A 15,636-nucleotide genomic window follows, 5' to 3' on the forward strand; every position below is an offset into this window, starting at 1 on the left:
AGGGTTGTGATGGTGTAATGGTGTTAGGTATATTTTCTTGGCAAACTTTGGGCAACTTAGTACCAACCAATCATTTAAATGCCAGAGCCTACCTCAGTTTTGGTCACAGTGTACCCATCTTCTGATGGCTTCTTCCAGCTGGATAACACACTATGTCACAAAGTTCAGATAATCTCAAACTGACTCCTTGAACATGTCAGTGAGTTCCCTGTACTCAATTGGCCTCCACAGTCAACATATGTCATTCTTTTTTTTCTTTTTTTTAATTTACTTATTTATTTTTGCAATTCATTATAATATAGCACCAAATGGCAACAGCAGTCTCTGAAAGGCACTTTATACATGTAAAAAAGAATGCGGACTAACAATTTAGGGAGTAGGGAAAACGATGATGACCTCACATTCATAATAAGGGCTCTTTTTTTTTTCTTTAATCAAAGAAGAGTGCGAAACAAGAGCACTAAATGTTGCTCACTTTCGCTTTTGCTCTGCACCTAAACATCTTTTCCACTCTTTGCGTATTTTTTATGTTACTGGCTGGTCTTTACACCTCGCCATTCGCCCTTCACGATTATGTCATAAAATGTCGATAACTTTAAATGACTGCACTGCTTCATGTTTATCTTCTCTAGCAATGCGTGGACTAAACACAGTAAAAGCCCTTCTTTAAATAGTCCGCACTCCTTAAAAGCGATATAGATACATAAAAGCTGGTGTTTACGCTCCAGCATCTTTACGACGGGATGAGAGGAGGACTGCTGTGATTTGTTGAAATTAAACCGCAGGGTCTTTTCACAGCAACGCGAGATCTTGGTAATCTCTGTGAGGAAGGAAGGAGGGAAGGAAGGGAGGAAGGGGCCTAGCTGGAGATTTATTTACGGTGTGTGTTGGGTACACTGGTTGCGGCTATTCGGAGTGTAACGGTAACAGTTAGCGGGCTAATGGAGTAAGCCATTTGTTTACCATCGACTACGAATGACTGGCTATGAACTGTTGGCGGTTTGACGCGAGGAGGGTAAGTGCTGTGTGCTGCTCGTCGTTTTATTTTGAGTAAGAAGCCCATTCTGTCCACTGTTTTTCTGATGGCTTGTCAGCAGCTGGGCCACCAGCAGCATCACAATGCGGTCAATGTTTATTTCTACCACGCTAGCTGATAGAGGGCTGGCTAAAATGTAACCACAAACTCACAGGGGGTTGTTGTAGTATTAAATCCAGTCAGTCTGAACAACGTCAGTGAACAAAGCAGTAAACAGTAGCTGGTTTGCTAGCTCTTGCCAGTAGGTTAACATAATGTGAACCCCTCTTTTGAAATGATTGGTGATAAATTGGCCAATATAATCAGTTTCCTGATACTGTGCTGTTACAAAGAAAGAAAAAGATATTGCCTCCTTCTTAATTTGTATTCTATTTATTATCATTTTAAACGTTTTAGGTCATGAATAAAGCTTGATGTTAGACAAACATAACCTGAGTAAATGCAAAATGCAGTTTTTAAATATGAGTTCATTTATTTAGGGTAAAACAGCACAGCTATCCAAACCCACATGACTGTGTGGAAAAAGTGATTGCCCCCCTGAACCTAATAACTGGTTGTGCCACCCTTGGCTGCAAGAACTGGAATCAAGTGTTTGTGATAAGTGGCAATGAGTCTGTCACATCACTGTCTAGGAATTTTGGCCCCTCTTCCATTAGTTTGGCCACATTGGAGAGTTTTCCGGCATGAACAGCCTATTTGAGATGCTTGAAATGCATGATCTTAATCTGATTTCACACCAGACCATGACTGGGCCACTCCAAAACAGACGGACAGTCTCCTTCAGGATTTTCTGATAGATATCAGAAATTCATGGTCTCATCAATTACAGCAAGTCTTCCAGGTCCTGAAGCAGCAAAGCAGCCCCAGACCATCACACTGTGACCATTATGTTTGACTGTTGGTATGACGTTATTTTTATGAATTTTTTTTGTTAGTTTTACTTCAGTCCAAAGAATATTTTGCCCAAATTTTTCTTTCAGCTGCACCCTTTAGCGCGGTCACCATGACAGATCATCTGCCTCCGCCTTATCCTATCTCTACCACCCCAGCACTAACCCTCTTCACGTCATGCTTCACTACATTCATTACTCCTTCCATGGTCTTCCTCTTTTCCACCTTCCTGGCAGCTACATATTCAGCATCCTTTATGTAATATATCCACTCTCCCTCCTCTGCCCATGTGTAAACCATCTCAGCCTTGCCACTCTAACTTTGTCTCCATCTCAACTTGAGCTGTCCCTCTAATGTTCTCTGATGCTGATATTGAGAATCTGCACAGCATCATCTAGGATAGCAAAACTATGAGTGATGGCTGCTGGAAGAAAGCTATTTTTAAACCTTGTTATGCTGTACTTTGGCACTAAAAGCCTTTGTGTAGAAGTAAGAAACTGAAACTCACTACGCAAAGCATGCAAGTCTTTCAGTCACATCTTGATGGAGGTGGACTTAAATTTTCTGTGTAATAACACATTGACCTCGAGGGTTAGGATTTTTTTTTTTTTTTTTATTCCAAATCCTGTATTCTATTAAATAAGGGATGGAAGGGTGACTATAAATTGCATGCATTCAATAAAAGATATGATATGAGTGAGCTGGTGTGTTTATGTTTCTACAAACTTCCGCTGTGTCGTAATTATTTCCATGCAGAGTTGCATTACTTTTTCACCATGATGTTGCGTTTATGATGGGAGAGGCGGACAGTTGTATAATGTCTTCTCCAGCACATCCCAAAATTTCCCCCCTGAACTACTCAAAATCCTAGTATTATCATCTCCGAAAATGGTGCACTATCAGGAAAGGGAAAAAATAATAATTCATGTTTTTTGTTTTTTAATCCATATATTCAAGTAGTTAGCTGGCCTCAGTTTTTGGTCACCTGAAAAACTCGACGGTATGAACTATGCATGGTGGGCGCATCACTTCACCTGCCTCTCTTCTTACCTCGATGCATCACATCCATCACTCTGGAGCATTCATCAGATCGCACGACCTTTTAGCATTGTTCCAGAGTTCAGACTCTACTGCAGAACTAACCAATCAAGGCTCTTAACTATCTGTGTGACTTTTTGGTTAGTATATCTGTACCTGGATATATTGTGGAAACATATACTTAGTGATGGGAGACAATATTAAATCTTTCTGACTGATAAGATTTAAAGGCTTAAAGAAATAATGTCCCACTCAGTGGTTAGTTTGTGGATCCTTTGCTGAGTGAACTCATGCTTGGTCTCTTTATTTTTTTTTCTTTCTCAGCTCAAAGGACAGAAGTCCATGACACAATGAGTCCTCCACCTCTGCCTGTAGTCTTCTGCTGTTGTCACAGGAAAATCTGGTTGCATTCAGCAGTAGGAGGCGAACACATCTCTGTTTTCCACCCCGTTATTATCTGTCCCCTGACAATGCTACGGAAGGACAAGCATAATGAATAGATACACTACCATCAGACAGCTCGGGGATGGCACCTACGGCTCAGTCATCCTCGGCCGCAGTCTGGAGTCGGGGGAACTAGTTGCCATTAAGAAGTGAGTATCACAAAATTGTGTTTCTCTGTAATCTGATAGATGTTTTTCCTTCTTGGGTTTAGCTATAGTATGATTTCATTTGGTCTCGACTTAAAAAGCTAACTGTAAGCCAAGACACAGGCTGTTTTGTTTTTTTTATTTTTTTCTGTTATGTTATTTCAGAATGAAAAGGAAGTTCTACTCCTGGGAAGAATGCATGAACCTCCGTGAAGTGAAGGTGAGCTTACATTTTCTAAAAGTTTAACATTTTAAAGTGAGTGATGGAAAATAAATCAACCCAAATTTAACATTGAATCTGTTAACACAATTCTTCATTCTTGGTGGGGAAAAATGATTTAATCAACCTACCACATTTACTTTAAACACTTAATCCTTAAAGGATATCTTGCAGCCTCTTCAGTTGTATCCAGGCTTGAATTGATCAGCATTGTTGTGCTTTAACATAGTACCTTGTTTTCTGAATGAAATACACAGAATTATATTTATATGTGACACAAGATGTCATTTTTATGATTTTAAAACATGTAAATGTGCTTGTCCTGAAGATTTTTGTTTTTATTCTACTAGTCCTCCTTGGCAGATGAGGGAAAGAGGTAGCTTTGCACACTGAAGACTCTCAGCAGAAACTGATTTATGCTGTACTACACAGGAATAGTCAGCCAAACCAAAGTGGCCAGCTGGTTCTGGCTCGATGTGCATTAGAACACGTCATTTGACCCCTGTCATGCTTGTGCCATCCAAAGTAGTCCTGAAGAATTTAACATACTCAGAGAAAATATATGTTGTCCCTTTCACAGCAAGAAACATTTGCCTTTATCCTTAACAAAACTTAAAACTGTCACCTCACTGTAAGTTACTTCACTGTCTAAATATTACTTACATGCACTCACTGGCTTCACTAGTTACACCTTCCCAGTACCAGGTTGAAACCTCAGAACTACTCATGGTATAGATTCGCCCACGCCATTACACCAACAACACCAGCCTGAACCTATGGTACAAAGCAGGATGGATCCATGCTTTCATGGTGTTTACACCAAATTCAAACCTTACCATCTGAATGTTGCAGCAAAATTCAAGACTTATCAGACAAGGCAACATTTTTCCAAGCTGCCGTTGTTCAAGGTTGGTGAGCCAATGAGAACTGTTGCGTCAGTTTCATGCTCTTACCTGAGGAGTGGCACCCAGTGTGGTCTTCTGCTGCTGTAGCGCATCTGTTTGTGCATTCAGAGACTCTCTTCTGCGTTCCTCAGTTGCTGTTATTTGTCTTACTGTAACTTTGATGCTCAGATTGTCTCAACTGTGTCTACATGTCTGAACGCATTAAATAAATTGCTACCATATCCTACTGAGAATCAAAGGGGTATTTGTGTTAATAAGCAGTTGATAAGATTACCTAATAAAGTATCAGTTGGGTGTATATCACTCATGAAATTCAACATGATAATATTTTTGAATTCATGATGTTGAGACAGACATTCTGCACTACAGGCAGGTACATCAATAAACACTGATTGCAACAGGAAACGTGACCATAAAGTATGATGTTATTACACGTGACTAGCTCTTCAGGATTTACAGTTAAAAATTAACCATATTTACCACATACTGGGCTTTAGTGCAGTCTCCCACGATAATGCATCTACTGTCCTTCCCTTTTATGGACACTCTCCTTCTGATTGGCTGCTCCACATGAAAAACCTTTGAATAGCAGTTGTGTTTGGGTTGCTGTGTGTCTGAGAGGACCATATTAGGAAATGCAGTCACTCTGACGTCATGTACAGCCAAGAGTAAAAAAAAAAAAATCTAAAATCAAACATGTAAGGATTACTTTTAAATCTCATTATTATCAAGTTATGGTATGAATAACAACATCCCTCATGGCAACAGCACATATATGACACAACTCAGAGAAAACATCAATTGGTCATTTCATAGCTAGCAAGATTTGTCTTTATCCTGAACAAAACTTAAAACTTTCACCTCATTGTATATTTCTGAATTGGACACTTGAAGTTACTTCACTGTCTGAATATTACTTACATACACTTACTGGCTTCATTAGTTACACCTTCCCAGTACTAGGTTGAAACCCCAGAACTACTTCAAGTTCTTTGTGGTATAGATTCGCCCACACCATTACACCAACAGCACCAGCCTGAACCTTTGGTACAAAGCAGGGTGGATCCATGCTTTCATGTTGTGTACACCAAATTCAAATCTTACCATCTGAATGTTGCAGCAGAATTCAAGACTCATCAGACAAGGCAACATTTTTCCAAGCTGCTATTGTCCAAGGATGTAGCCTTAGTTTCCTGCTCTTACCTGACAGGAGTGGCACCCAGTGTGGTCTTTTGCTGCTGTAGCGCATCTGTTTGTGCGTTCACAGATTCTCTTGTGCGTTCCTCGGTTGTAACAAGTGGTTATTTGTCTTACTGTGGCTTTGATGCTCAGTTTGAACATTAGCAGATCGTCTCAACAAATGTCTGAATGCATTGAATTAATTGCTGCCATATCCTACTGAGAATCGAGGGGCGGGGTGGTTATTTGTGTTAATGAGCAGTTGATGAGATGTACCTAATAAAGTATCAGTTGGGTGTATAACACTCATTAAATTCCCAGTGACAATATTTTTGAATTCATGATGTCAAGAAAGACATTCTGCACTACAGGCAGGTACATCAATAAACACTGATTGCAACAGGAAACGTGACCATAAAGTATGATGTTATTACACGTGACTAGCTCTTCAGGATTTACAGTTAAAAATTAACCATATTTACCACATACTGGGCTTTAATCCCACGATAATGCATCTGCTGTCCTTCCCTTTTATGGACACTCTCCTTCTGATTGGCTGCTCCACATGAAAAACCTTTGAACAGCAGTTGTTTGGGTTGCTGTGTGTCTGAGAGAACCATATTAGGAAATGCAGTCACTCTGACGTCATGTACAGCCAAGAGTAAAAAAAAAATCTAAAATCAAACATATTAGGATTACTTTCAAATCTCATTATTATCAAATTATGGTATGAATAACAACATCCAGCACATATATGACACAAAATAAGGAAAAGCATTATCACATAAGGCCAATGTTTCAGTTTGGGTTGATTATTTTTCATTATTTTGTTTAGAAAGCTCATAATGCTCTTAATGCTATTGTGTATATATGCTATTGCTTTATGGGTAATGTAGTGATGATTTACATGCTAGGCCATTTGGGAAATCAATGAATGCCTTTCTGTTTGTTTTTCACACCGTTTCAGTATTTTACTGTCTAAATTTCCTCACAGTGCAACAGTCACACACCAGCTCTAAGAGCAGAAGGTGATTCTTGTGTGCTGTTGGTTTTGAGCTCTGTTCCCCACCCCGGCCTACACACACCCCTTTCTAGAGCTTAACCTTGATACAGCAGACACGAGTAGAACATGCTGCTCCTTTGAGTCCTGCTGAGTAGATTTATAATTACAGCATGCTATCATGAAATCTGAGACCCATTATGGCTTTCCTCCCCCTTACTAAAATATAGCATGGTTAAACCTATACCATCCCAGTGCATGGGAAAGTGTATATTTCTCCATTCTGCTTTCTATTTATTCCATATCTCTTCTCCCCCCCCCCCCCCCCCCCCCCACACCTTTTTTTTTTAAATTGTAAGCATAAATCCCACCTTTGCAGCATTTCACCCTCCAAACTACACCCTACCTATACCTACAAGGGTTTTTGGTAGTTGTAGGGTGTGCTTCTGAATGTGCTGCAGTGACCTCTGTGTGTTGTCCAGCATGTTTAGATTCATTTATTTCTCCCTCTGCTTCGGCTTTATGGAGTCCACATTGTGTTAATGCTTGTGTCTATTCTTGCAGTCCTTAAAGAAGCTGAACCATGCTAACGTGATCAAGCTTAAGGAGGTAATTCGGGAAAATGATCACCTCTACTTTATATTTGAGTACATGAAGGAGAATTTGTACCAGCTCATGAAAGACAGGTGTGTGCAGTGATTTAGGTATTTCCATATTTGAAAGTGTATTTGAGTAAGGTTTGCTGTTTCTGTACTCATCCAGCTTTGAATGGTTTCTTTGTGCAGGACCCGGTTATTTCCTGAATCTACTGTAAGAAATATCATGTTTCAGATACTTCAGGGGCTCGCCTTCATTCATAAACATGGTACGTCTGGTTTGGTTTGGTTTGTTTTTTTGTTGTTTTTACTCCAGGGTGTTCATTAAATGTTGCATCCCTGCCATTTCAATCTGGCGAGATGCTCATGCACGCGTCTCTGGTTAGGTTTTTTCCACAGGGATATGAAGCCAGAGAATCTTCTGTGCATGGGCCCAGAGCTGGTGAAAATAGCTGACTTTGGGCTTGCCCGAGAGATCAGATCTCGACCGCCTTACACGGATTATGTTTCAACTAGATGGTGATTTGATTTTTTTTTTGTTTGTTTGTTTTCGAGCAAACGTAGTTCTCATGTACTTGAAGGATGCCTAAGTCCTCTTACTCTTCTTTTTGTACCAGGTACCGAGCTCCAGAGGTGCTCCTCAGATCCACATCCTACAGTTCACCTATAGACCAGTGGGCAGTTGGCTGCATTATGGCAGAGCTGTATACCCTCAGGCCTCTTTTCCCAGGATCCAGTGAAGTAGACACCATATTCAAGATTTGCCAAGTCTTGGGTACACCAAAGAAGGTAGTTATTCACACACAGAGCCAAAAACATTTTGAGTTTGGGAGAAACAAGGTGTTACTTAATAAGAGTTGGTGTCCACCTCACTGAAACTCTATAGTGTGAGGAGCCATCTTTAAAAAAGGGTCTTTTAAAAAGACTCTTTGAGTCCTCCTTATTTGCTGTGTGCAGTTTGAGTCGACTTCTGTCAAACTAAGTGCTTATTAGTGTTGAGAACTGCTTGTGATCCTTTAGAAACATGCTACGGTGCATATGGTGGAATCATAAGGACAGGCTTGAGTGGGCGCGATCATGTCTACTGTTGGCAACGCAGCGAGAATGTGAAGCTTTCTGAGTTTTTCAAGTCTCAAAACGTGAACCGTGGACTGACTCCTCCTTCTAGAATGATTGGCCCGAGGGATATCAGCTGGCCAGTGCTATGAATTTCCGTTGGCCTCAGTGTGTTCCCAGTAATCTGAAGACACTGATCCCAAATGCAAGTCCTGAAGCCATCCATCTGATGACCGACCTGCTGCAGTGGGATCCCAAGAAGAGACCAGCGTCTGCCCAGGTAGTGTCTGATTTGATGTCCTGGTATTTCCATTACTCTGTGCAGCTTAGCGAAGAGAACAAATACTTTTTTTTTTCACAGGCTCTCAGGTATTCGTACTTCCATGTTGGCCAAGCTTTGGGGACGCCTCAGCAGATCTTGGAGCAGGGCAGGCCTCAGCCGAGCCGTGTGCCAATGCAGACTCCTTTACAGTCTCAACAGATGTTGCAGCAGCAGCCTCTGCTGCTTAAGCCTGTGCCCCCCTCCCAGCCTCCTCCTCCCAACCAACACTGCTCGCCCTCCAGGCCTCTTCAGCAGGTCCAGCACTCCCCTGCATCGGCAGCCGCCCAGGCTGCAGCGTACCAGCGGCACACAGAGCTGGTGCGAGAGCAGCAGCAGCCAAAGCACATCCTGAAGCAGGAGCAGACTGAGGGAACGCCGCAGAGCCATCTTCCTTACATCGTTGACAAGACTCTCCAGTGCAAGGTGAGGCTCCTAAATGCTTTGAAAAATCTGTGTAATCCACATCTGAGTAGCGCAAATGTAGAGCACAGAAAAAATGAATCAGTGAAAGGCTAAAGAGACAAGTTGTTGCATTGTCTTTATATTCTTGGCCAATCTTGGTGTAGCAAACGAGGCAGGAGCCAGAAAATGCAAACCTGCTGAGCTATCAGTTGAAACCTAAAGGAGGAGGAGGGCGGCGGCGGTGGGGCCACGGCACAGGGCACCTCAAGGGTGACGACTGGGACGACTACGAAGAAACTGATCTGACGTCTATAAGTATTCTTGGGAAAAGTAACTTCTCCACACAGAAGTCGAGGCAGGGAGAGGGCACGCCGAGCAGGTGAGGCTCTGATCTGTTTGTGACATTTGCACATTAGTTATGTGCATGCTGGTTATTCAGATCCCTCCACTTTTTTGTCTCACAGATATGGAAATATTCTGGATTTTAGCCGACCCACTGGAAATGAAGATGCACCTTTAAACCTGAACAAGACTGCATCCTATCAAGAGCCATCAAGAACTGCCTCTGCTAAGCAACATTACTTGAGGCAGTCGAGATATTTACCTGGTAATAAACAGTGTATTTTTATACATAGCAGAAGTAAGGGATGGGCTTTATTTAAAAAAGAAAAATCTATAATGTTGGGTCTCAGTTAATAGGTTTACCTAGCTCTGTTATTCTTAAATGTTGCCCATTTAAGAGTCTAATATTTATGATTGCCTTTCTGTTCATTTCAGGCATTAGTACAAAGAAGAACGTGGCCATAAATGCCAGTAAAGACTTCACTGGAAGCCATCTTTGGGGCAGCAGTAGTATTCCATTCGGAGGGACTCTGCCGAGTAGAGGCGCTCACGGTAACTTCACTGTAACCTTTAGACTCTTTGTTGTTGTTGTTGTTGTTAAAGAGGTTCAAAGTAATGGGCTTTTGCTTTTAACTATCAGGCACAAATACAGTCCCCGGTGGATACATGCCATCTTTTTACAAAAAAGACAGCGGCTCTGCCGGTCACAGAGGGCATCAGGGTCCTTCAGTGGAGACAACAGCATCAAGTGAGCACAGATCTGAGCTTTCTTTGATACCCAGTTCTTAAAAAAGGAATTTATAAAGGGAAAAAAACACTGCCTTCAAAACCTGCTTTTCGTGTTTCTTTGTTGCCGTTTCAGATTATGCAACATGGCGGTCTGGCCGGAGCCAGATGAACACGTCTGCCAACATGCCATCGACCAACAAAAGCACCCCGGGTCTGCTGCCTCGCCCGCCGCTGCAGACTATTCATGGGCGAACGGACTGGTCTGCCAAATACGGACACCGCTAGTGGCCTCGCCCCTGAGCTCCGATCTGTGCCCTAAGAACTGTTTCTCTCCAAAGAGTAGGCATAGTCGTTTTATAATCAAAATGTGTACATAAATCTTACACAGCAATAAATTCAGTTTTGTCGTGCGCACCATGGATGTTGTGATATGTAAAATATTTAAGTAAACAGGTAGAATGCAACCTGCCAAAATGTGAGCCCAGATTTGCTCATCAGTGTTTTATTTTGTATTTCTAGAGCTGAACGTATGCCCTGCGGAGGTTGCATTCGCAGTTTTGTATCATATCTGTTGTTTACCACATGTACACTTTATATGCATACTGTAACTATTCACTGTGACATTTTTTGGCTGACAAGTTACTTTGCCTCTGTACAGTAGTAATGTTTTTCTTTTTACATGATTATTCTTTTGTTTTACAGTGATTGCATTTCCAATCAGGTAGCTGTCATTTATGTGTTATCTCCTTTTTTATGTCACTGAATTTTAATGCAATTCAAGGGGTTGTGACATTGTATAGATCCGTTTCTGTTCAGTAACACATTTAACCCCTCTCGGCCAAACTGAGTGTAATTATTGAAATGCAGGTTATCAAGTACAATTAAACTTTTTGACTGGGTACTGGTATTCGCACAGTTTATTCTTTTATGAAGCAATTGTAGTCGATTGAAACGTTTTATTGTTATTTCTTTTAAATGGAACTATTACCTGTCAGCCCAGTTTCCATGTCAGGCCCACAGCTGCTGCAGGATGAGCACAGCTTGGCTGCTGGATTACTCTGTCAGGGATTAATCCAGCTATTAATACTAAAGCAGATAGGTTGGGAAATATTTGGAAAGTGACACAGTTTTCATCATTTTAACTCAAAATTGGATTCTGCTTGAAGCTTTCAAGGGGTTTAACTAAAATATTCCATCAGTTGGTGTAACTAGTTTATACTCCTACCTTCTTAGATGGATTTGCTTTATTTTTCCAGCCTAAGGATGACCTGTTTCGCTTGCACAGAGAGCTCCTCTGACTCCTTGTTGTTTCAGATCGTCAGCCTATTCAACGTATGACAGCTCACAGCTGTACCTGTCAAATTCTGTTTTCTTGCTTTAAAAGGAAGAAGGCGGGATATTGAAGAACTGCATGTCCTAAACCTTTGCTCCAGTCTACATGTGAATAGCCTCATGTTAAAGTAGACATTCTGCACTTTGAGCCCATTTTCATTATTCAGCTGTAACTTGAATATATTTTGGCAAACGGCTTAATAGCACGTAGTACGGTGTTGTGCAAACGTCTTGCAACATCCTTCATTTCTTTATAATTTTCTTACAAGGAGCCAGATGTTATTATTATTTTATTGTGGTCTTGAGAAATAGTTCTCCAGGCTTTCTGGAGGCATTTCCAAATTTTTCTTTGGGATTTGGCTGATTATTATTATTTATTTTATTTTTAACAAGAATGTTCTTTTTCTCAAGCCACTTTAACACTGACCTATGAATCATTAAAGCATCAAAAAAGGGACATAGCTGAGGGATAAGCCAGATTTCTGTCTACATATAACAGACAACTCTGTAAAAAGCCAATTTTTAATCAATGAAGCTTCATCAGAAATGGTCTCAGTGGAAGGGTGGCAAGAAGCCTTTCTCAGGAAAGAAAACGGGAAGAAAAAGCTGAAGTGTGCCAAATTACAGAAGAGCTGGACTGGAACTCATCATCAGCATGCACTGCTACAACCAGCATTAATGTGGAGACTGACACCAAAGAAAAACACACATTGGAGCACTATGAGTCATGCATTGGACTCCCCAAAGCCCAGACCTCAACAGCAGTGATGGGCTCATCTTGACAGAGATCCAAAGAAAAGGCAGCCAACATCCAAAGAAGAGCTTTGAATGAGGAAGAAGAAGCCTGGAGAACTATTCCTGATGACTACTTAAAGAAACTGGAAAGAAAAAAAGCTGACTAAGAGTTCACGCAATATTTTATGGACCGCTAACAGGGAGGAACTAATCTTAACATCTTGGGAATTTTTTCTTTTTTTGCTACCAAAGCACATTCACAGCCTGTGTTGGTGGGCACTGACCAGTCACAGACTTCACATGTTTCCCCGCCTTCATCCTCCAGCCGCCCAAACCTTGGACTTCAATAAGTGTTATATAACAGCTGAACTTTTATTTGCACTTCTCCCTTCGCTTCAGTCACTTCTCCACGAGTGCCGGAAGGATCGCAGGTATCGCAGCTTCACATCCAGTAGTATCACTTCCATCTTCATTCAGCAGCTCATATTTCACTGTGATTGCATTGTTGCTTGTAGGTTCACGGGTTATCAGTTTAGGAAAAAATAACCAACAATCATGGGTGAAAGAGTTGTGCTGCACTATTTCAATGGGAGAGGGAAGATGGAGTCTATTCGCTGGCTTTTAACAGTCGCAGAAGTCGAGGTAAGTGCTTTTTTTGAAGACCTGCAGACTTGATCAGCTGTAACATTTGTCATTTCATGGTAAACGTTACAGCTGAATAATGAAAATGCACTCAAAGTTCAGGCTTTACATATTATTACTGTCCCAGAAACTGATCTAAATGTTTATATTCACAGTTTGATGAGAAGTTTTTGGACACCCGCGAAGAGTATTTAAAACTCGTAAATGGTGAGTTTAATAAAAACAAAACCCGTAACTAAAATATGAAAAACTGAATGAAACGGACATGAATTAAAGGGGGGATTTAAGCTAAAATCATGTTCATCTTTTAACTAAAGTGAATCAGCAGTTTTTGTGGGCAAAAGGTTTCAGGAGTGTCATGACCTACAAAGATGTAGCCTAAGATGAATTATTATGCCTGGGAGTGCCACCCTGCTTTACTAGCTTCTGTGTTTACCCTGCAGATGGAAAGCTCATGTTTCAACAGGTGCCATTGGTGGAAATCGATGGCATGAAGCTCGTTCAGACAAAAGCCATCTTAAATTACCTCGCCGAGAAGTACAACATGCATGGAAAGGACCTCAAAGACCGTGTCATGTATGGTCTTTTATTTGTTTATTTATTTATCAGACATAATAAAGATAGTCCGTCTTGTAATTGAAGAATTTTTTTTTTTTTTTTTTTTTTTGCTGTTGTTGTTTTTGTTTTTTAGGATCAACATGTACTCCGAGGGACTGATGGACCTCATGGAAATGATTATGGTGCTGCCCTTCAATCCAGACCCCACAGCCAAACTGGAAGAGATTGAGAAAAAAGCAAAGGAACGCTACTTTCCTGTGTTTGAAAAGGTAGAAAAACAGAATAAAATGAGTTGTTGATGATTATAATGGTTTCTGACAACTAAAGTATGTGCTATGTGTTTTTGGACAAACGTCTTAGGCTCTGACCGGACCCGTGTACCTGGTGGGAGGCAAACTAAGCCTCGCAGATGTGCTGCTGGTTGAATGCACCCTGATGCTAGAGGAGAAATGCGTTGGGATTCTCAAAGACTTCTCTGCTGTTAAGGTAACGTTGACAGAAACACCTTCTTCTATCATAACACTTGGTTTTTTTTAATGACACCATGAAAGTTTGTATTTACCTTTAAAGTTACAGGCCCTTTACAGGGTTTTTTCTGGGACATGCATGCTATTTCAGGGTATAAAGGTCCAATTTTTCAATCTTTAATAAATAAAGTTTTGGTTTAAAAAAAAAATCAGGTAAGAGGTTCTCTTTTTAGATTTTGTTTTTTCTTTATTTTATACATGGAATGGCAGTTATTATTAAACCAAGTACCGTGAAATGCTCAGTCAGCTTTCTGTGTTTCCTCACAGTCTTTCCAGGGCAGGATGATCCAAATCCCTGCCATCAACAGGTTTCTGCAGCCAGGCAGTAAGAGGAAGCCACCCCCGGGTGAAAACTATGCAAAGGCTGTCATAGAAATCTTCCAGATCAAAATATAACCTCAGTAAAACCCATTACATTCCTGCTACATTCCTCATTAGGCTGCATGACTGGGATCAGTTATATCTGCAGGCCTACGTGGAAACAAATGCTGCACTAACACTATGGAAAGCATATGAATCTTGATGTGTGATCTTTCCTAACAATGTGAAATAAATAAATGTTGATCTTCCAAAAATATTTGAAGCTACTGTGTTTTTGTTCTGATTTTTTTTTTAAAAAAGATAATAATTATAATAAATTTGTGTCAAAGAAATAAAGAATGGGAAAACATTTCTTAGTAATCTGACTAAACCACCTCACTGAGCAGTAGACCGTTCCCTTTTTCAGGAGCTGAAAATTAAGTGGACAATTGACTGACTGGCACTTTATGGCCAGAAACCAATATTTCCTGTTCTTTTGTTTCATGTCAAATGTTGCAGACATTTCAAGTTGATTCTTAAATCTTACTGCTTCTCACTGTACTTTTAAATATGAGGCCCCAAGAGATGTTAGTGGAAGTGAGTGTGGCGTTCACTAGTCTGTAACCCTTCTGTAGTGCTAGCTATAGGTGGCGAGTACTGCTTCAGTGACATCTGCGCCATGAACGCAAGAAAAAGGGAAGTGTAATTTTCTCATCACTGAGCAAGCAGCTGGTTTAAAGCAGGAGGGTTGAAGAACATGCACAACAAAGTCAAACAATGCTGCCCACATTACTCGTTTGAGTAATATGTTGTGGTCAACTGTATCAAATGCTGCACTGAGATCCAGCAAAACTAAGACTGACATTTTTCCACTGTCTGTGTTCAGACATATGTCATTAAACACTTTGGTCAGAGTGGTTTCAGTGCTGTGGTTCTGTCTAAAACCTGACTGGAAGGCATCATAGCAGTTATTCTGTTTTAAGAAGTAATTGAACCTGGAGGTTTGTTTTTCGCCATCTGCGCTCAGCTTTCCTACACTCTCTTTTTTCATTTTTCACCAGTGTGGAGTTTCTCCAGGAAGACTTTTTCCTTCCAGAGATAACCTTCACCTTAATGGGAGCTGTTAAGGAATATATTCTAAAACACTTCTTCAGTAAAGACTCAGAGAAGAGAAACACACAGAACTTCTTGCTAGCAAGGGCAGCCTCCAGACTGAGAGACTCGCGCTGAGAAACT

At 40.8% G+C, this 15,636-nt stretch overlaps 2 protein-coding genes across 4 annotated transcripts; both read left to right on the forward strand.

The window, feature by feature from the left end:
• Window positions 1-833: 833 nt before the first annotated feature.
• LOC308388043 (serine/threonine-protein kinase ICK-like) lies at window positions 834-11,205 on the forward strand. Of its 2 annotated transcripts, XM_080868491.1 has the most exons (14): window positions 834-1,015; window positions 3,290-3,558; window positions 3,721-3,775; window positions 7,424-7,545; window positions 7,645-7,724; window positions 7,842-7,974; window positions 8,073-8,244; window positions 8,624-8,791; window positions 8,873-9,256; window positions 9,400-9,614; window positions 9,700-9,842; window positions 10,013-10,129; window positions 10,218-10,325; window positions 10,440-11,205. In XM_080868491.1, exons 2-14 carry the CDS (start codon window positions 3,458-3,460, stop codon window positions 10,589-10,591), a joined length of 1,950 nt encoding a protein of 649 aa, XP_080724617.1. In that variant the 5' UTR covers window positions 834-1,015; window positions 3,290-3,457; the 3' UTR covers window positions 10,592-11,205. The 2 variants fall into 2 exon arrangements, with proteins under 2 accessions (XP_080724617.1, XP_080724618.1); XM_080868492.1 differs by lacking the exons at window positions 834-1,015; window positions 3,290-3,558; window positions 3,721-3,775; window positions 7,424-7,545 and having other exon boundaries at window positions 7,645-7,726; window positions 7,843-7,974.
• A 1,473-nt stretch (window positions 11,206-12,678) lies between these two features.
• Window positions 12,679-14,668, forward strand: LOC308388102 (glutathione S-transferase A2-like). 2 transcript variants are annotated; one of them, XM_080868600.1, is made up of 7 exons: window positions 12,679-12,804; window positions 12,889-13,015; window positions 13,171-13,222; window positions 13,459-13,591; window positions 13,707-13,842; window positions 13,934-14,059; window positions 14,368-14,668. In XM_080868600.1, the coding sequence occupies exons 2-7, from the start codon at window positions 12,929-12,931 to the stop codon at window positions 14,494-14,496; spliced, it is 663 nt and encodes a 220-aa protein (XP_080724726.1). In that variant the 5' UTR covers window positions 12,679-12,804; window positions 12,889-12,928; the 3' UTR covers window positions 14,497-14,668. The 2 variants fall into 2 exon arrangements, with proteins under 2 accessions (XP_080724726.1, XP_080724725.1); XM_080868599.1 differs by having other exon boundaries at window positions 12,737-13,015.
• Window positions 14,669-15,636: the final 968 nt, after the last annotated feature.

This window comes from Rhamphochromis sp. 'chilingali' (assembly GCF_963969265.1).
Source record: "Rhamphochromis sp. 'chilingali' genome assembly, chromosome: 20".
NCBI classification, from domain to species: domain Eukaryota; kingdom Metazoa; phylum Chordata; class Actinopteri; order Cichliformes; family Cichlidae; genus Rhamphochromis; species Rhamphochromis sp. 'chilingali'.

Bases quoted from the DNA above. Each gene is read 5' to 3' on its own strand.
- LOC308388043 (XM_080868491.1), top strand. From the start codon at position 3,458: ATGAATAGATACACTACCATCAGACAGCTCGGGGATGGCACCTACGGC. The intron at 3,559-3,720 runs GTGAGTATCACA...ATGTTATTTCAG, and splicing joins GAACTAGTTGCCATTAAGAA to AATGAAAAGGAAGTTCTACT. The intron at 7,975-8,072 runs GTGATTTGATTT...TTTTTGTACCAG, and splicing joins GATTATGTTTCAACTAGATG to GTACCGAGCTCCAGAGGTGC.
- LOC308388102 (XM_080868600.1), top strand. From the start codon at position 12,929: ATGGGTGAAAGAGTTGTGCTGCACTATTTCAATGGGAGAGGGAAGATG. The intron at 13,223-13,458 runs GTGAGTTTAATA...TTTACCCTGCAG, and splicing joins GTATTTAAAACTCGTAAATG to ATGGAAAGCTCATGTTTCAA. The intron at 13,843-13,933 runs GTAGAAAAACAG...CAAACGTCTTAG, and splicing joins ACTTTCCTGTGTTTGAAAAG to GCTCTGACCGGACCCGTGTA.